Source organism: Rhinopithecus bieti, unplaced genomic scaffold, assembly GCF_001698545.2.
Source record: "Rhinopithecus bieti isolate Rb0 unplaced genomic scaffold, ASM169854v2 scaffold_13112, whole genome shotgun sequence".
NCBI lineage: Eukaryota > Metazoa > Chordata > Mammalia > Primates > Cercopithecidae > Rhinopithecus > Rhinopithecus bieti.
Genome location: NW_016807891.1, coordinates 1,466,955 through 1,487,669, shown reverse-complemented (window position 1 = coordinate 1,487,669; position 20,715 = coordinate 1,466,955). Strand labels below are relative to the sequence as shown.

The following is a 20,715-nucleotide window of genomic DNA, read 5'->3' as shown; positions in this document are numbered from 1 at the left end:
AAAAAAAAAAAAAAAAAAAAAAGGAATTGTCTTAAAATGGGTATGTTGCTTAAAATTGCAGTTTTCTGCCTGTAATCCCAGCACTTTGGGAGGCCGAGGCGGGTGGATCACTTGAGATCAGGAGTTTGAGACCAGCCTGGCCACCATAGCAAAACCATGTCTCTACTAAAAATGCAAAAAATTAGCCAGGTGTGGTGGCATATGCCTGTAATCGCAGCTACTCAGGAGGCTAAGGCATGAGAATCGCTTGAACGTGGGAGGTGGAGGTTACAGTGAGCCGAGATTGAGCCACTGCACTCTAGCCTGGTCCACAGAGTGAAACTGTCTCAAAAAAAAAAAAAAAAGAAAAGAAAAGAAAAGAAAAGAAATTACACTTTTCTGTTGAATTCTAAAGGTAAAAGCAAGATAAATCCAGTCTGTCTATAGTCAAGTAAAGGGTTACCCACTCTGCTCAAAAAAAGAGAAAAGCTTCCCACAAATGTCTCCACGCGCCCTGTTGCAGCCACTGTAAAATCCCATGCACTAACTCCTCTTTTTCCCCATGTTCCTCTATCTTTCGGGCTCAGAGTTTCACTTTAATATTGGTTTGGGAGTTAACCAAATCAATATCAGGACATTCAGGTAACTGGTATAAGATGTAGTTCCAAACGCTAAGCCAGGCTTTCTTTCTCCCCGGAGAGGTCAGTTTATTGGAGCTATTGATAGTTTTACAGAAACTAAGGGAAAATATGAGCTCTGACCTGTTTTCTATAGAAAAGGAATTGTATCCAGGTAAAAATGAAACATAGGTTGTAACCTGCTGAAACGAGGCAACAGGGCACATTAGCCCAGGATCCTTCTAAGTGACGGTTGGGATGAGCTCTACTTTGGACTTTGTGCAAAATTTGACATTTTAACTTTGAGATATAACATTCATAGTCTTAATGTTATGAGGATAAGTTGGTTCTTGAGCTTTTGAAGCATTATATGTAAGTCGCATATGCCGTAATAAAGAGAACTTAAGCTAATTTGAGGCATATTGGAGAGCCGTAAGACACCTGGAGACAACAGTACAGTGCCTCTGGTCAATAAGATGCTGGCACATCTATGAGCAACTGACCACAAAAATGTCATGGACTTCCTTTCACTTTATATTCACAGTCTCTTCTGTTATCTGTTTCTCCCGCCCAGCAATCCTGCTTTAAGCATCTATTTATGGAAGTTACAATGGGTAATGTGTCATGGAACCCCAGTATTACGTTAGGCGGTGTCACCCGGGATGAGTGCTGTCTGGAAGACAATGATAAGAAGCTGTCGTTATTATTTGCGCTAGGCTATAGAAACTCTAATTTGGTCTCTGCAGCATTACTGCAAGGCAGAATCTGTTGTCGTTATCATTTTAGAAGGGAAGAAACTGAGGCACAGAGGGATAGGAGAACACCAGAGTCATATGGCTGGTGGAGATGAAGCCAGTATTTGTGCCCAGGCTCTGTGACTCCAGAGCACATGTTCCTAACTGCTCTTCAGGCTTGCCTGCTTTACTAAAGGCCTCTTCCACATTTATCCCATTTGTCTCTGTAGTCGTTGATCTTTGGTGGCCTCAAAGCCTCCTGGAGAAAATCCCAGTTCTGAGTCAGACTTATCCAGGCTGCCCGGGCACTTCCGGCGTTTGTAACGTGGACTGCCTCATGATACCTGTCTGAGCCTCCAGTCTGTCCCATGCACTCCTGTCACATGTCCCTTCCTGTGCCTACTTAGACCTAACAGCCCAGGGAAGGGTCTGGGGAAGGAGCCAGGGAGACAGAATGGAGATGCGCTGGACACAGGGGTTGGGGTCCTAGAGCAGTGTGAAGGTCAGTGGTGGAGCCCAGGGGAAGGTGCCAGGATGGGAAGATGAGAGATACTGGAAGTCAGCGGGAGAGAGTCCTGGAGGCAAATCAAGACTCCTGGTGGGGAGATCATCAGCCCCAGGGGACCTTATCATCTCCATGGCAGAGGTCACAAGACTGCAGAGATAAGAAAAGTGTCTGTATGTCAAGAATTATTGTCTGGATAATTAGCGAATTCAAATAATGCAGAAAGCATGCATTTATTGGCTACTTTGTGTGTCATATTTACAGCATTGAGCTCTCTACAGGCATCATCTAAGCAAATCCTAAAACAGGCTAACAAAGGCAATACCACTGTTAGCACTGGACAAATATCAAAGAATTACATTTTCCTGTAAGCCTCAACATTCTTACACTGCTCCTTCTTAGACTTTGCAGAAGAGAAAGCCATCAAATTGAAGTCAAGAAACTCAAGTCTAGATGTGGGACTGATAAACATTCAATGAAGGGTTTAAGGTCCTACAGGTCTCAGCTATAAATGAAAATGTGCAAGCCATACTAGTTGCTTGGTAAAGGGTTCCTTGCTTTTTTTTTTAAAGGAAAATAAAAATTAATTTGCCTTCTTCAAACAACTTGGAATTTGATATACTAAAACCTCTTAATTCAGTTGGCTCAATATCTGTGGATGGATCACTTAATATCATTCATTTTATTTTTTTGACCAAGACTGCTCTCAGCCTGTTTGAAGAAGACGGGGCCTGAAGACACAAATCCACAAACATAGGATGATGGAATTGGAAAACTCATCCATGTCATTAATGATAATTCTGTGAGATTTAATTACAGATAAATGTGATTTTGCATATTTAATGCTATTCTTATCTATATGTAGAAGCAATTCTGAACTCAGAAAAGTATGATTTTTATTCTAGATTTGATGGTCTATTCATTTGTAATCTAATCAATCATAACACACAGAATTCATACCTCAACCAAGATACAGGCATAGCCCTGTTCGGGCTAGCAGGCTGTGCTTTTTTAATCTTTGCAGTGGATATTTAACTTCTAAGAATAGGTACTATTTTGGTTTCCTCCTGACATCATTCTCATGCAAATTGTCAAATTAACCTTGGAGAGTTCTTACTATTTGGCCCAATTTATTCAGAAAATATAGTATGGCTAAAGGTTATTTGCTTCTGAAACTAAGTGAGATGGTCTGCAAACAAAAGTGGAGCTTTCTGTGAATAGTGCTTTGAAAACTGAGGAGCATTTAACATACCTGAAATAAGACTGTAGTTCTGAAAATTTTGAGAGTTGACCAAGGAAAACATGAAAAGGAGTGACTATTTTGTCAACCAAGCCACATTTTTACAGGGGAATTTCTAGAACCAATGTTTTCTTTCATAAAATAAAGTTTATGAAGGCAGCAAGTCAAAAGCTAATATATCTCTTAGGAGAGAAAGTTACTTTATCTCAAACACCAACTATATGTCTTTCAGTGTTGCCTTGTAAATGCCTAGTAAATTTTACTGTGAGTGAATAAGGAAACATCTTTACTATTCCAAAAACTTTAGTTATTCACTCAATCCAAAGAGTGGCTGGATGTTAATAGAGAAGGGCCTGCTCATAGACTGTTGTTTCTTTCTCTACTTGATAGACAGAATTAAACAGAGCTTTTGACATCATTGAAAAATAGGCTTACTGACACAGAAAGACAAATTTGGCATGTTCTCACTCATATGTGGGAGCCAAAGAAGTTGATCTCATGGAGGTAGAGAGTAGAATGATAGATACCAGAGATTGGGAAAGGTGTGTGGGTGGGAGATGGGTGGGTAAAGAGAGATTGGTCAGTGGGCCCAAACTTTAGTTGGATAAAAGGAATAAGTTCTAATGCTTGATAGGGGAGTAGGGTGACTATAGTTAGCAACAATGTACTGTGTAATTCAAAGTAGTCAGAAGAGAGAATTTGAAATGTTCCCAACACATAGAAATGATAAGTACTCAAGATGATGGATTCCCCAAATACCCTGATTGATCATTGCACATGCATGTAACACAATATCATCTGTACCTCATAAGGATGTAAAATATTATGTATCTCTAATAAATAGGCTTAATATTTATTTTACTAATAATATCCTTACCCGTAATATTTCCTTTTTCATATAGAACCAAGTCACAAAAGAAAAGATTTGAAGAAGAATTGAATGAAAGGATGATTCAAGCAATTGATGGGATTAATGCACAAAAGTGAGTACTTTTTTCTCTTAAATTATCATTCATCTTCTATTATGTTCCAAATGAATTTTATCATAGTCTCTGCAATAGTTGCCGTGACAAAGCCAAGTTTCTGAGACCATTGATTCATTTCACTTTAGTTGTCCCTCGGAAAAGTTTTGTTAAAAGCATTTATTTCATTTTTTAAAAAATATTTAATTCCTGCCTAGAAAATATTCCCAAGTTGATTGCTGATAAACAACCTGAGGTGTAATTGGAGAGAGGAAAATTACAGCACGATGTGTTCAGCAAGTAATAGTTGTAAAAAATAGATTCTATATGGGAAAATCTTCAAATGTTAGCGTGTGATACTATCCATCCAAAATGCATCTGTTCTTATTACAAAATTAATGTTGAGATACCTGTGTTCTAAATCCTAGAAAAGAATTAGCATTGGTGAGCAATGAGAGGAAGACCGATTTTAGGGGGCACAAAATGTCATTTAGCCTCTGAGGCCAAGAATTGCTGTTATGGTTTTAAATGTTCCAGAGTTGTGGGAGGGAAACAATTTAAAGAAGGTGATGGCCTTCTCAGCCTCGACAGAATGATGGCGCTCATCAACCTTCGTATTCTCCGTGGGTGCGTGTGTCATAACTGAACCCAGAGAGCAGAAGGCACATGGCTCAGTATGGTGCCTGGCACACGTCAGACATTCCATTCCTTTTTGTTGAGTTGAACTGTAGTGAAAACATCAGGAGGTCCAAATGAAAAGCCTTTACAGAAAAGCTTCCATCCTTATGGAGACCTATTTAATTTTTATCATGAAAGCTGACTCTTGAAAAGTGTAAATGATTTTCACCTAGAGCTCTTTATCTCTAAAATTAAGTTACAGGGTCTCAAATAGTGCATGGCTTTGCAAAATGCATGCCTGTTTTAGATTGTTCCTTATAGGTATTTATTACAGAATATTTACAGGGCTTATGAGAGAATCGCATCAGTGTGTTATGTGTGTCTGTGGTGGGTGTGTGCCTTTGTATATGAGTGTGAGCGCATATTTTCTAAGCAAGAAAGCATCTTGGTCAGGCAAGAGTTGCCATTCGGATGTACTGGAATACTGAATTATCACCCATCTAGATCCCCTTCCTGTGCCACAAGTAGGCAAAGCCTTCTTCCTGTCCCAGAGTGCCCAAGGCCCACCAGCAGCACCAGGGCCAATGCTCTGCTTTGCCTGGCGCTAGGGTCAGTGTGAAAAACAACCTCGCCTCTGCCTGAAACCATCACACACTGAGAAATAAATAACTTTCTGCAATATGACAGCAGCTAAAACCTAGGGAGGCACCTGATTTCATAAAACATAGGTGGAAGGATGCATTCATTCAAGCAGAGGAAATAGCAGCCGATACCGTGTGACTTGCCAGAATAAGACACAAGATCAGAAGAAAGAGGGAATCTTGTTCTTTGAGAAAAGTTAGCAAATAATAATAATAATAATAATAATAATAACATTTATATTTTAAAAACTAATTCCTAAAGTCAACCTCAGCATGTGTTCACGCAGGTGAAAGCCTACCTTTTTAAATTATTTTTGTATGCATCTTTTAGAACGTTCCTACCACACAAATCATCAGAGAGTGCCACCACTGGCATTGCTTTATTGTTGATAAGTTGCTTTTAAATTATGTGTTTGCGTTGTGTCATTTAGTATTCAAATACATGTTTAGTTAACACCTTATGTTTTAACGTGGTTTTATTCCAAAGTAATGCTTAGTGCTGATGTAACTGCTTATGTTGTAATTTTCCCAACATATTTCAGAAATCAAATAGAGAAAAGTGTGATGTACTCAAAAAATAAAAGGGAAATTTTTCAAATGTAAGCTCTTATGCATGTATTTTTAATTAACCTCAGTTACACTTTGTTATGCCTTACTCATTAACTCCTCTTGTTCTTTGATATGAAGTTCTTCTGATCTTTGAATTTTCACTTGAGGACTTAACTGAGGCTCCAGGCTTGATGTACCATTCAGTTGTTTCCTGCTATTGCCATAAAACAGTGATTTCTATGCAGATTTTTGCTTATTCATTCACTGATGTATTGAACACGCATTTGTTAAAAAGCTGACTGATGTCACCATCTGCTCAGCCTTTCCCCAGTGTGTGCCATGGTGGTGGGGAACTCTCTGGTGTCTTGTCTTAGAAGGACTCCAAAGACACTCATCCTATCAGATCAGGACGGTACTCTTATGACCTCATTTAACCTTCATTTCATTCTTAGAGGCTCCATCTCGAAATACAGCCACACTGGGAGTTAGAGCTTCAAAGATGAACTTTGGTGGGAGACACAAGCTCACGGTTCATAACAATAAGAAAGTGGTCTTCTCATTTAGTATCTCCTTTGTGGCAAGGACTTGCATTCACATATTTCTGAATAATTCTGGGTGCAGGTGTGGGTATACCCATGCCCCTCTAGTCAGCATAGTATTCAGAATTTCCTTTATTTTCCTCAACCCCTTGACAAAAGAAAAAAAAAAAAAACCTTAGTATAAATAAATAGAGAATCACTTATTGCGATAACTCAGGATGGGGTTGACTTTCTTCATGCCATAGACCACTGGGGTCAGGAAAAATGTCAGGAGTCCCTAAATCAAGCACACACACATTCCCTCTCTCTTCTCTCCTCTCCTCTCCTCTCCCCTCTACTGCTCTTCTCTTTCTCTGTAGTTCCAATCCCCTGCAAGTAATAGTTGACCTAATTGGCACACACAAATCTATTCCCTTCCAAATATCCAAATCACATTTATAAATCTCTTTGTTTTCTATACGTCACAATATTCCCAAGTCCATTGCTGATAAATAATCTGAGGTGTCATTGGAGAGAGAAAAATTACAGCACGATGTGTTCAGCAAGTCACATTTGTAAAAGATAGATTCTATACGGGAAAATCTTCACATTTTAGCATGTGATACTATCCATCCAAAATGCATCTGTTCTTATTACAAAATTGATGTTGAGATACCTGTGTTCTAAATCAGTAGTGGGAGTGGAGGCCACCTTAGAAGGTTCACAGAGGTGATTAAGTGTGTAGGAAGAATATACGCTTCTTAATTCTGAAGACAAGGTGAGAGTTAGGCCCATCCATCATTGCTGCAAGGGAGAAGCCACAGGCCAGACCCAGCGTGCTATGGCAAAAGGAGGCGAGTGTGTTCACTGGTGGGGACTCAGTTGTGTCCCCAAGCATGGATCTGGTGCTGGGGCTCACAAAGCACCACATGGGTTCTGGGGACTTAAGGCAAGCAAGCCTGATCCCGAGCCCTTGCCATCCACCTACAGGTCACAGGCCATGGAAACCTAGACTGGGTGCATGCTGGCATGACTAGTAAAGGAGGTGCTGGTTTTATTTTCACTTCCTAAATTTCGCTCTCACTCCCAAGCTGACATTTTCCAGGAGCATTTATAAACTATATTTTTTTCTCAGTAAAGGAAATACTGTTTTTAGTAAGTTACCTGCATATATTATTCATAGTTTGATAAAGACACAGTTCTGAAAGTGAGTATGGTTAAAATTTATCTTAAGTTGTATTTTTTGGTCCTTTTAATGTTAACCAATCTTTGATTCCTCCGTCTAGTCTTGTGAAACAGAATAATAGTTCTGCCGCTTGTATGGTAATAAGAAATACCAAAAAAGTTTATTTCCCTACAGCTTATACCCTTGAATCAAAGAACTATGCAGCCATAAAAAAGAATGAGATCGGCCAGGTGTGGTGGCTCATGCCTGTAATACCTGCATTTTGAAAGGCCAAGGCAGGTAGATCACCTGAGGTCGGGAGTTCAAGACCAGCCTGACCAACATGGAGAAACCCCGTCTCTACTAAGAAAAACAAAAATTAGCTGGGCTTGCTGGCATGCACCTGTAATCCCAGCTACTTGGCAGGCTAAGAGAGGAGAATCGCTTGTACACGTGAGGCAGAGGTTGCAGTGAGCTGAGATCATGCCACTGCACTCCAGCCTGGGCAACAAGAGTGAAACTCCATCTCAAAACAAACAAACAAACAATCATGTCCTTTGCAAGAACATGGATGGAGCTGGAGGCCATTATCCTTAGCAAACACAGGAATAGAAAATCAAATGTTCTCGCTTGTAAGTGGGATGAGAGATGAGAACACATGGACCTGTGGAGGGGAACAACATACGCTGGGGCCGGTCAGAGGGTGGAGGGAGGAAGGAAGGAGAAGATCAGGAAAAATAACTAATGGGTACTAGGCTTAATACCTGGGTGATGAAATAATCTGTACCACAAACCCCCATGACTCAAATTTTACCTATGTAACAAACCTGCACTAAATAAAAGATTTTTAAAAGAAGTATTTTATTGTTCTCACTTTTAATGGCTGTCAGTCTAGAATACATTACTGACTTCCCTGCCCCAGTCAGAAGTGCCCTGTGGATGGTTCCTGGGATGTTCAAGCTAATCTTGGTGTGTGCCTGGCAGTGAGACTCTTCCAAACTACTTGCTTCGAACAGGTGTTTAAAAGTCAAACAATGTGGTACAGTGCATACTTCCATATAATTTTTATTTATTTGTCAACAACTGAGCTATGCATAGTACTTATGCATGCGTTTTTATGTTTGCGTCAATCTATCCTGAACAGATTGCTTATTATACTAGTATTTTTATCAATTTTAAAAAACTCTGGACAGGCGCGGTGGCTCACGCCTGTAATCCCAGCACTTTGGGAGACTGAGGCGGGTGGATCACGAAGTTGGGAGTCCACGACCAGCCTGGCCAACATGGCGAAACCCCATCTCTATTAAAACTACAAAAATTAGCCAGGCGTGGTGGCGGGCAGCTGTAGTCCCAGCTACTCAGGAGGCTGAGGCAGGAGAATTGCTTGAACCTGGGAGGCAGAAGTTGCAGTGAGCCAAGATCACGTCACTGCACTCCAGCCTGGGCGACAGAACGAGACTTGATCTTAAAAAAGAAAAGAAAAGAAAACTTTATTCAAGCATGACTTTTACTTTCTAGAAATGAAAAAAGTGACAATGAAAGTATGTTTGCTAAGTCTGAAAGAAGCAAAACCTTCTCACCCAGATGTTAAAAGCACTCTGATGGTTTGGATGCTCTGTGATCTGTTGCCCTCAAGAAGCTGAGAAAAAAAAAAAAAATGGTGCTTCTCTAGGAATTAGATCCTTAAGGAGGTAAAACCACTGGATGATTTCGGAAAAACACTGGGGAATCACATTACTGATGTCTTTACTCCTTTAGATGACTTATCTCCCTTGTTATTTAATTCGGATGCCTTGAGTTTCAGTTGATTTGACAGTTGGTTTATAATATAGAATTTTCCAAGGAGGACAGTGTATGGTTAGGAATATTTTCAGATCCTGTTAACATTATCCAGATTCCATATCCAGTTAGTTGGCATTATATGTTGTTTTAAAAAAAAAAAAAAAATGTTCGGAATGATACACGATAAAGAAAGAAGAGTGCAAGTCATTTTAACAAATAGTTCCAGATGTTTGATTAGAGATTCAGTTTTATGATGTGTTGGTCCTTTCTATTTCTAGGCAATGGCTCAAGTCTGAAGACATTCAGAGAATCTCACTGCTTTTCTATAACAAAGTACTAGAAAAAGAGGTAAGCTTTTTTCTTCTTCAAAATCACCAATTGGGTTTTCTGAAATTTGAATTTCTTCATGAAATTGTGCTCATGTTTTTTATATGTGGCATTTAAGCTGCCTCTCACTATATTCAAACTCTTTCTGGCTTTTCTGGTGATTCTTTCGTGCTTATATTGCTTTATTGTATTTCTTGTTACCAAGTTTCTATCTTTGGTCAGTCACCATTCTCAACCCTCTCGATAGTAAATAGTATCTGCAATGTGTGTGAAATATCCCAATTAAATGAAAGATGTGAGAGATAATATCTGCTCTTCTCAATGTGAAATTCTCTCAGAAAAGTCTTAAAAAAACAGAATTCTTCTTGATAAATCTACAATGTCTTTACACAAATTATTTTAATATTTTGACCAAAATATGAGTTTTACATTCAATGCTTTTCAGGGTAATTAGAACTTTTAAGCGTTATTGTATCTAAATATTTTCATATTATGGCTCTTAAAGTGAGAGCTATTTCAGGCACAAATAAGTCAGCAGACATTTAGATTTTACATGTCAAGCTATATATGGGTTTGCTAAAATGACTTCAGTTGATTGTTGCAGAGAGGACAACCATTCTTCTAGCTCAACTTTATTTTATTTGCCTTTTGTTTTTTGTTGATCTAGAGAAGGAACCAGACTTAGAAGTAATTTGCATCATCCAACTATATAATTACAGGACTAGTTTGAACAAAAGTTACATCAATGGTAGCATTCGCAGCTCTGGTATTAAAATTATGTTGATAGGCACGGTGGCTCATGCCTGTAATCCCAGCACTTTGGGAGGCCAAGGCAGGCGGATCACGAGGTCAGGAGATCTAGACCATCCTGGCTAACACGGTGAAACCCAGTCTCTACTAAAAATATAAAAAAATTAGCCGGGCATGGTGGCGGACACCTGTAGTCCTAGCTACTCGGGAGGCTGAGGCAGGAGAATGGCATGAACCTGGGAGGCGGAGCTTGCAGTGAGCCGAGATCGCGCCACTGCGCTCCAGCCTAGAAGAGTGAGACTCCATCTCAAAAATAATAATAATAATAAATCATGTTGATAAAATTTAGTGCATTATTTTATGAATATCAAATAGAAATATTAAATATGATAATTCCTTCCAAAATCTATGGACACACCAAAAGTTTTTTTTTATGTTGGTTGTCAAGAGGATGTATTGTCTACTGCTAAGTAGAGGACTCTGACCATTGAATGCAGACAGTTTACCAAACTGATGCTTGTTATAATGTGCTATTATTGACCATCTTATCCTTAGTAACTTTAGCAATATTAATGGCTACTTATTGCTTAGCTGTTACATTCTTTCTTTCCTGATGGAAGTCCATTTCTTTGTTAATACCACAAAGAAATTCCCACTTATATCTCTGCACAAAGGCCTGAAGAAGTTAAAAGATAAGGATTTAATTGAGGGCATAGAGTGTAATCACATTTCAGCAATTATGCTAATATAGCTTCTTCATGAGCATGGAAATTATGTTGGCTACTAAGTCACAAAATATACCCCCCAAAATTCTAGTAAACAGAAAGTGATCATTTAAAACGGCAGCTTTTGCATACATTCCCCATGTATACATATTTGTGGATGCCGACTTTAAAGCAAATTTTAGAGAGCAACAAGACTTAAGCTCAGTTTTTGTCCATCTATCCCCAGCTTGCCCTTCAGGGGATCAGGTAGGGCAAAAGGCCGCAAGAACTAAGAGAAGAGAAATATCTGGAGACCCATCAGAGACCCTTCATGCAGCACTAAAACAGGGAGACTAAAATGCAAGAAATATGTATGTGTCCCTATAACTTGGGAGAGTTTATGCAAATGTAGCCAATGCAACCTGACAGTATTTTCAGGAGGTTTCAAAGGCATTGGCACAAAATTTTATTTCCTTTAATGTTACCATACAACCTTTCATAAGGCAGTTGAGCCTCAAGGTTGAGAGTATGAGTTCAGAGCCTGGTGAAGGTCCTGGTTTCTCATGCACTGTATCTCTCTGATTGTAGTCCATTGTTCCAGTCCACAGTTCCTTCATCCAAAAATAGGGACTGTTGTGTGGATTGAATGATTATCACAGGGAAAGCAGGGAATGCAGGACACCATGTGGAATGCAGCAGGGGTCATCATCAGCATCATAAGTATAGCCCTCTCTGGCATTTTTATCCTGCCTAAGTCAAGCAGGGTCAGCCCCAGGTAAGCAGCTAACGCTGGTCAGCTTATTCAGGGCATGGGAAACCATGTGGGCTCCTGCTGAATGTACTGGACAAGAGGAAGGAAGAGGAGCCCATTGGCCAGACTCAGAACAAGCCAACTAAGAACCAAGTCGGCAAACCTTTTGGTCTGGTAACTTTACCCATCACCTCTCAAAGGCATTAAGGCCAATAATAAAATAAAATCCTAAAATAAAGGAATATGACTTGCATTTCCTCAGTAGTATTGAAAAGTAAAATAGTATATGAGAAGTCATTCCCTTTCCCTCAATACTCATAGACAACAACCCTCATGGGACCCAGGGCACAGGCGCGATTCACAGTTCACTCACTCAACCTTCTGGTCAGGTACCTCTCTCCTTACTAGAGAGATTCAGTTGCTTATAGATGGCTTTGAGAACAGTTCCACTCATAAACTGTGGTCCTTGGAAGTCACTCCTTCACAGTTCTTCTGGGGGAAGAAAACACTCACTGCTGAGGTGAACAGGCTTTCTCCTTCCCTCGCGTTGGCGTCAATCCACACAATTACTGAGTGTGGTGCATGCTCTGGATACAACTAGGCTGCTGGTCACTGTGTGCAGCTCTTCTCTTGGAGAACCGTCACTCACAGGTTCCTTTCTCCCCTTCAGTACCGGGCCACGGCACTGCCAGCATTCAAGTATTACGTGACTTGTGCCTGCCTCATATTCTTCTGTATCTTCATTGTGCAGATTCTCGTGCTGCCAAAGTAAGTACTTCTGGTTTCCATTGGGATTCTCACCTGGGGTGCCTTTCCACTGGAGCCCAGTTATATTTAAAGGTGTGAAAGGATGCTAATGTGTAGACAGAGGGGTGATTTAACATGTCGTGGTGAAGGGAGAATAACCCAGGACCTCGGAGGTTAAGTGACCCCCATGTGTCTTCCTTAGCATAATGTTGGATTTTCAAAGTGGACATGTTGATTCAAACTTCTAGGGATTTAAAAAAAAATAATTTAACCTTCTTGTTTTGATGTTGGTATTACTCCGATGCACAGTCTAGGAAATGTAGCTCAATAAACTTTACCCACGAAGAACACAGTCCTCAGATGTGGTTTCTAATAAACAAATGGCATTATATTATATTGAAAGGGCATGGCCTTTCACTGTAAGACACACTTTGCCCACCCATCCATTTTGTCCAAGTTCTGTGCGTTACACGGCCCTCTCTTTGAAATCCACTCCACAGCCGTCTTTGTTATAAGTCAAGGTTCAGCCGACCTCTCCCAGGAGAGACGTGGGTACAAATGGGAGAATCGGAGCAAACCACATTTCATGCTTTGAGGTGAATTCCTTCTGGTTCCACTTACTGGTGAAAAACCAATCACTTTAGGATCCCTAGGTCATCTTTCTCTTGCACCTTCTTAATTCGTTCAAGACCAATCAGGTGACTTTCTTCAAGAAAGCTAATTCTCATTTTACAATCTAAAGAAAATTCTTGTCCTTCTTCTAATAACTGGGGATATAAAAAGAAGTTTTAAGGTAGATTTTTTTTTTTCCTTCTGATCATATATTTTTTCTTTCTTAACCTATTTTGTTAAGGTCAAAGCAACCATTTACAATCTGGTGGAATTCAGTTGTGTGCTTGCATTTAACTCTCATGGTGCAGCCAGCCTTTGTGGGCAAATCAAGTGGCTTAGACTGAGTAGCGTTTTGTCTCATTAACACACTGAGCAAACTACAAAGAAGTTGTCTGTTTCTCCGCCTCTGTACTTCAAAGGATTTTCTTCTGGGCACTGAGCCAAATAGCCTAAAACCACTTTTGGGGTACAAGTGGTTTTTGATTACGTGAATGAATTGTAGAGTGGTGAAAGTTTTGTTCATGTATGTACAGTTCCTTAGCAATGTGCTCCCTTATGGAAGGGGTTTCCAGTAGACTTACCCTCTCCCCATGAATTGAAAGTGTAATACATGGGCAAAAGGAGCCCTTCTTCAGGACTTACAAAATCTTCAGTGAAATGTCCCAATGTTAATATATCAGTTTTCCATTCAAACAAATGTTAACAAATTAAGCTCCTTAGTGTCAGGCCTGTATCATGGTACTGAAGAGAAACAGCCATCCCAGTACACACTGGCTTATAGACTGGTAGAGCAGAAAAGCATTTTGAAAGCTAGATAGGTGGAATAAATATTACCCAGGGAAGGGGTCCTTATTGTTACTCTTACATAGATAGATTCATTAATTTTTCTACATCTTCCTATTGGATGAGTATTTCTATCTTCTCTGCATTATAAGTAATACAGGATCTGTCACCTACTGGGAGGTGCTGGGGGTGGGGAGAGTGACTGGGGGTAATTTAAAAGATGCCTCCAAAGAATACAAAAGACTTCCAGGAATCAGGAAAAACGTTTCATGGGATTTCACTTTTAAGAAACACATCCCTGTCCTGTCTTTGCTGGCTTGGCTTTGATTTTCCTTGTCTGTCTTCGGTGGTATTGCATCTTTATGAGGACCCACGGACGTTCATTCTCTCAAGCTTCATCACCCATTACTTTTGTGGGTGCACGCAGGTTGCATTCGCTCTAAGGAAAACCCACAGCCTCATCTAATGGAGCCCCCAGACCTGCACTTGCTGTAACAGCCTCAGGCTTCTTGTTCTGTGACTTCTTCATGTTTCTTTCATATTAATATCTTCATTTTTTTCTTTTCTTTTCTTTAAAACAATCTTCCTAGGAAATATTTCAAAGATACAGAAAAGGACAGAGTGTGATATAATAAACACACACGGGTCCATAATCCAGACTTTTGCAAATGTTTCCCTTGTGTCCTCTTTACTGTAGGTACAATTTTCCACCCTCTTGGCTGTTATTATTTGGGTATGCTTCCTTTAAACAATACATGTTTTTATTTTGGTTTTATTTATTCAATTTGATATCTTTCTTCATGTTAATTTCTTCTATATTTATTTTGTCATCGGTATTTTGATTTTATAATTGGTGTGTGTGGACCCACTTCTACCATTTTATTTTGTGTTTTATTTACCTTGCTTTTCTTTGGTCCTTTATTCTCTTTTTTCTGATTTCTAATGGATTGATCAAGTTCTTTTATTCTTTTTATTAAAGGTAAATTAAAAGCAACTTTATTAGAAAGTAAAGAAATAAAAGAATGGCTACTCCATAGGCAGAGAGGCCTGTTTATTCTTTTATTTCTTTTACTGGTTAGGAAGTATATGTATTTTTTTCATTAAAGATTACTATTAAAGTTCATGAATTATTCTTAATGATTATTAAAATTTCAATGTATAATTATTTATGTAAAGAATAAAAATATAATTATAGTTTATAGGTATTGTATATTTACATGTTTTAATATTATAGTTTTTGTCAATATCTTTGGGATAGAGTGGTTTTGTTACATGGTGAATTGTAGGTGGTGGAAGTCTGAGATTTCAGTGCATTACATCACCCAAGGAAGTATACAATTGTACCTAATATAGTTTCTATCCCTCACTGCCTCCTACCCTTCCCCCTTTTTTGGATCTCCATAATCCACTGTATCATGCTGTGTCCTTTACGTACCCATAAGCTTAACTACCATTTATAAGTGAAACATACAGTTTGTTTTTCCATTCCTGGAGTTATTCACTTTTGATAAATGGCTATCAGTTCCCAACCAATTGCTGTAAAAAAGAATTATATTTTTTATTTTATATGGAGCAGAGTAATTTCTCCATCATGTATGACACTACATTCATTTACCCAATTCATTGGTTGATGAATGACAACAATTGTTCCATGTATCTTGGCAATTGTGAATTGAATTTAACATTTATGCTTAAATTAAAAACTTTCTAAAGTTATTCATAATCCCCTTCAATATAATTATTTCTACGATTTAGCTCTGACGCTAATTATAGTCAATGTTTATTTAAATCTGCCACATTCTTATAACCAATTAATTATGCTCCATCCATGCTTTTAAAAATTTATAGGTTTCTTCAAATTGATTTTTTTTTTGGTGATGTCTAATGAGTAAGCATTAGTTAGGGTTTTCAGAAGGGGGTTTATGAGTAACATAAGCTGCCTTTTTTAGTTATATTAAGATTTCTGTATCTACTTTATTCAAAGTTCTTGAATAATAGTTTAACTGGGCATAAATTATAGATTAATTTTTATTTCCCTCAGACGTATGAGAATTACTCTGTGGCATTACACTTCTAATTTTGTTAATGAATATTTACAGTCAGTCTCATATACATTCCTTTCTAGGGAGTATGTCTTTCCTTCTGAGTGCTTTTAGGTATCTTTTTGGCTTAATAGGGGTGGGGTGACAGGTATTAATCACCGTATGTTTCCATAAAGTCTTTTTGTTTTCATCTACCTAAAGTGACTAGTGTGATTTTTGATCGCAAGCACATATCTCTGCTCAGTTCTGCAAAATTCTCTGCCTCTATCTCTACATATTGCTGGTTGATGGTCATTTGATTGATTGTCATTCTTTCCTCCTGGAGATCTGTAGCTGCATTTTTTGTGTCTCATCCTGGGCTCCAGGTTTTGTCATGTTTCCTCCCGTTTCTACTGTTTTTATATTCTTTGAGCGCATTCTGATAAATCTTCACCCAACCATTGAGATTAAATATTTGGTGATTTTTTTTCATGTCTAGAAAGTCATGTTAAGTTCTTAAAACTAACCTTTTTGTATATAATAATGTTATATTTTGCTATGGAGTTTTGTTTTCATTTCCTTTACTTGCAGATATATATAAAATCCCTCATTAAAAATTTCAATATATATTATTTATGTAAAGAATAAAAATATATAATTATTATTTATAATATGTATTTTATATTTACTGTTTAAATATTATATAGTTTTGTATATAATATTGTATATTTGTATATAATAACAATATTATATATTTGTATATAATATTTGTATATATAATATATATATTGTTTTTGTTTTTGTTTTTTGAGATGGAGTCTCACTCTGTCACCCAGGCTAGAGTGTAGTGGCACAATCTCGGCTCACTGCAACCTCCTCCTCCTGGGTTCAAGCAGTTCTCCTGTCTCAGCCTCCCAAGTACCTCGGATTACAGGCGCCCAACACCACACCCAGCTGATTTTTGTATTTTTAGTAGAGATGAGGTTTCACCATATTTGTCAGGCTGGTCTCGAACTCCTGACCTCAAGGATCTGCCTACCTTAGCCTCCCAAAGTGCTGGGATTACAGGCATAAGCCACCACACCTGGTTTATTGCAGCTTGTAAACATGTTATATGGAAAGATAACTTCTTTTATTTCTTTTTCTTTATTATTTTAAGACAGAGTTCTGCTCTGTCACCCAGGCTGAAGTGTGGTAGCACCATCTTGGCTCACTGCCACCTCTGCCTCCTGGGTTCAAGCAGTTCTCCTGCCTCAGCCTCCCGAGTAGCTGGGATTACAGGCACCTGCCACTGAGCCAGGCTAATTTTTATATTTTTAGTAGAGACGGAGTTTCACCTTGTTGGCCAGGCTGGTCTCAAACTTCTAGCGTCAAGCAATTCGCCCGCCTCGGCCTCCCAAAGTGTTGGGATTACAGGTATGAACCACTGCGCCTGGCGGAAATATCACTTATTTTACTGTGTTCCTTAGGACTGATCAATATGTGATTCTGCCATTTAAGTCTGTCCTTGTATTATCTGTAATTTTGTGTATATATTCATCAACAGCAAGGATTTGGGTCCATGGTAGTCTTGTATGTTCTGAGTTGTAACGGCATCACTATGGGATAGATTTCAGTGTATCTTTCCCAGGTATCTCTGGGATTCACCAATTCAAGTCACAATATTTTATTAAATCCTTAGACTAAGGTTCCTGCACTAAGGAGGTCATGTGAATTTGGGTCAACACCTACTGGCATGGAGCAAGATTGGTGATCCCAATTTTTGAAACTGACCTTTTCCTCATGGCCCCAGTCAGATGGTTATCTTCCCTAAAAATTACCAGACCGGTGGAGAGTTTTCCTGTTTCTTGTTTCTTGGTGGGACAGCCCTTCAGGGCCCCTGCCTTTATTCAAGAGCTCAGTTCTAATTTCATGTTAATCAAATGCCTGAGAGCATCACCTTCCTTGGGTAGACATCAAGCTTACACCAAGAAGAGGTATTAGCCCTGGTTTCTCCTGGGCCTTTAGCATCAGCCCCTCTCAGCGATCTGCATTTGAATACCTTCTGTGTACTAGGAATCTCCCTCTCTTGCCTATTATCTCATCTATTTAAAGAAACCATTTTGTTGTATTTTATGAAGCATTTTTTGCTAGAATAATGGTGCTTCTCACTTCTGCTGACCTATCTTTACTTGTGTTCTTAACTCGTTAATTATACTTTTGCTTTGTTTCATTTGTTTAGCTTTTTTTGTGGTAAATTGCCTCATGTGTTTTGGAAAAGGGAAAGAAATAATTAAATGAGTAAATGAATGAATGAATAACTAATAATGGAGAAATTTGTTACCTGGAAAGGACCAGTAAAGGGAGGTGTTTTCCTGAAGGGGAGCCCAACATCGTCCTTATTCAGCCTATAATCGTTCAATCTGGTTGTCGTCTCAGAATTTGAATAGATAAAATTAAATTATTGGTTGACTCCTCTTTTTGGAGTTGCTCTCTCACTCTGTCTGCCCTGTAGTATCACTTTATCAGAAATGTGAGCTACCTTCGAAGACCAAAAATGATCAAGCATGATGAATTGCTTTTCTGTTTTAAGTAGTTTCATTCATATTATCTGCCAAACTAAATGGATTATATTTACCGGTCATGAGGACAATTGTTAAAACAAGGATGAATTTTTTTTCTAGCACAATGTAGGTAAATAACGTGTGTTTCATTAGCCCAAGAAAAATTAAGAATAATGATGTTTTACTTAAGAGATATTAATAAACCAAATTATAATGTTAAGTATCTTAGAATTATTATTTCTACCTAGATCTCTAATATCAGTTTCATTACTTATTTCAATACTCAATACTAGAGGTGGTAAAATGCATTCAAATCCTGGCATAGGTTGTACAGAATGATGTAGACAAGTCTTGCTGCTGGATTAGATATAAGGAGTATGAGAAAGTAAGTTTTGCAGGGGTTTTAATTTTGTTTAATTTTGTCCTGAACAATTGGAAAAACTGTTGCCATTTACAAAGAGAGAATCCTGGGGCAGGCACAGGTTGGGGAGGGAGAGCAAACTCCAGGGCTCAGTTCTGGACATGAGATACCTGTGCCTGCTACACATCAGGTGCTGGGGTTTCACACAGAAGGGAGTCTGTGACCTATAGAATTTAGAGAACCTCCCGTGAACCCCCTATAGCTGCTATAGATTCTATAGAGCTGGGTGGAGATACAATCTGAAAAACCTGCACCTATGGAGTATTTAAATCCAAGAGATGGGATGAGTTCCCCCAAGTAGAGGGTATAGGAAGAGAAGACTCTGCACTTTCTGGGGAATACAGTGTGTTTGAAAGTTCAGATCTTCAGCCCTTATCATTGCTGTAAAGGTAGAACTCTTCTTACTTGGCCAAAGATCATCTCTTTTTTCTTTCCTACATCTCAGAACCTTCAAGTGTCCAAACATCTCAAAGCTAAGTCCTCTCATCAGAGAAAGGCTACTGTAATGGTGATGAATATTTAAACTCCATTTCCTCCTTTCAACTTTTCTTTCTTCTTTTTTTTTTTTTTTACTGAATTCCCTTTCATTTTGAAGTTCTGTCTTTTAAAAGGAGGAATTTTATTTCATGCTAACTTACAATTAAAAGAAAAGTTTGCTTCCTTTGGTTCTTATCATCCTGACTGAATCCCACGCAACAGATGTGAGTGGAGAGCTGATGAGAGGCTTGCTTTAGGGAGGAAGTAAGGGAAGTGAAGTCAACCAGGAGAGAGGCCATGAAAGTCATGACGTTTGATAGAATGCCAAAGACATCATTATTTACCCAGAGAGATGGCTTGTAATTAATAAATTTCGTAGGCTTTTTGAGCAGAATGTGTGTCTCCACTGGGCTTCTCTCATCAATAAATGTGTTTCTCACCCCGGTCAGGGCCACCTTTAAGCAATTCATTGACTGGGAAAAAAAAGCAGAAAGGAAAGACGACCTTGTCCAGAATCAGCCTCTTCCATATTCCATAAGAATGCACTTGAGTAAAGCACCAAAGTCAAAAATGAACACTAAAAGTAATTTTTCTTGCCTCATGACAGGGAAGACTCAAGTTTGCTTTTCAGTACATACGTAATAAGTTATACTTCAGGGTTAAAAAGAAGCAGTTTTGCAACTGGGATGTGAATTAAAATTGATTAAGTTACACCAACATCTTGGTATACTTAATGGACCTGAACATGCTTTTGACAGAACAGGCAGGATAAATGGTTATAATTAAGAGCATTTGACCAACCATTACTTTGTCTCACAGTATTTGTTGTTCCCTGGTGTCTTAGTCCTTTGGACTTCTCTAACAAAGGACCACAGACTGTGTAGCTTAGGAGCAATAGAAATTTAGAAGCCATGGTTCCAGAAGCCAAAGTCTGACATCAGGGTGCCAGCATGGGTGGGTTCGGGTAAGGGCTCCGTTTCAGATTGCAGACTACTGTCTTCTCCTTGTATCCTCACATGGCAGAAAGAAATAGCTAGTTCTGCAGCCAATTCTCATAAGGGCACTAATGCCATTCATGAGGTGTCCACCTTCGTGACCCAGTCACTTCCCAAAGACCCCATTTCCCTAATGCCATCACATTGGGGGTTACGAATTCAACAGATACATTTTGGGAGGCAGAAGCATTAAGCCCATAAGAACTCAGATGGAAGAGAGGTCCATCTGAACATAAATGCCGGTATGCCATAGACTAGAATACTGAACAGCCTG

The 20,715-nt window shown here is 38.8% G+C and overlaps 1 protein-coding gene across 2 annotated transcripts in view; it reads left to right on the top strand.

Moving 5' to 3' along the window:
* The window catches only part of ADCY2 (adenylate cyclase 2), a 437,129-nt gene that overhangs the window by 324,737 nt on the left and 91,677 nt on the right, over nucleotides 1–20,715 (top strand). For both annotated transcript variants that reach the window (XM_017884065.1, XM_017884064.1), the window contains exons 12-14: nucleotides 3,978–4,058; nucleotides 9,589–9,658; nucleotides 12,513–12,610. In XM_017884065.1, coding sequence (XP_017739554.1) covers nucleotides 3,978–4,058; nucleotides 9,589–9,658; nucleotides 12,513–12,610 — 249 coding nt within the window. The remainder of the gene's footprint in view (nucleotides 1–3,977; nucleotides 4,059–9,588; nucleotides 9,659–12,512; nucleotides 12,611–20,715) is intronic.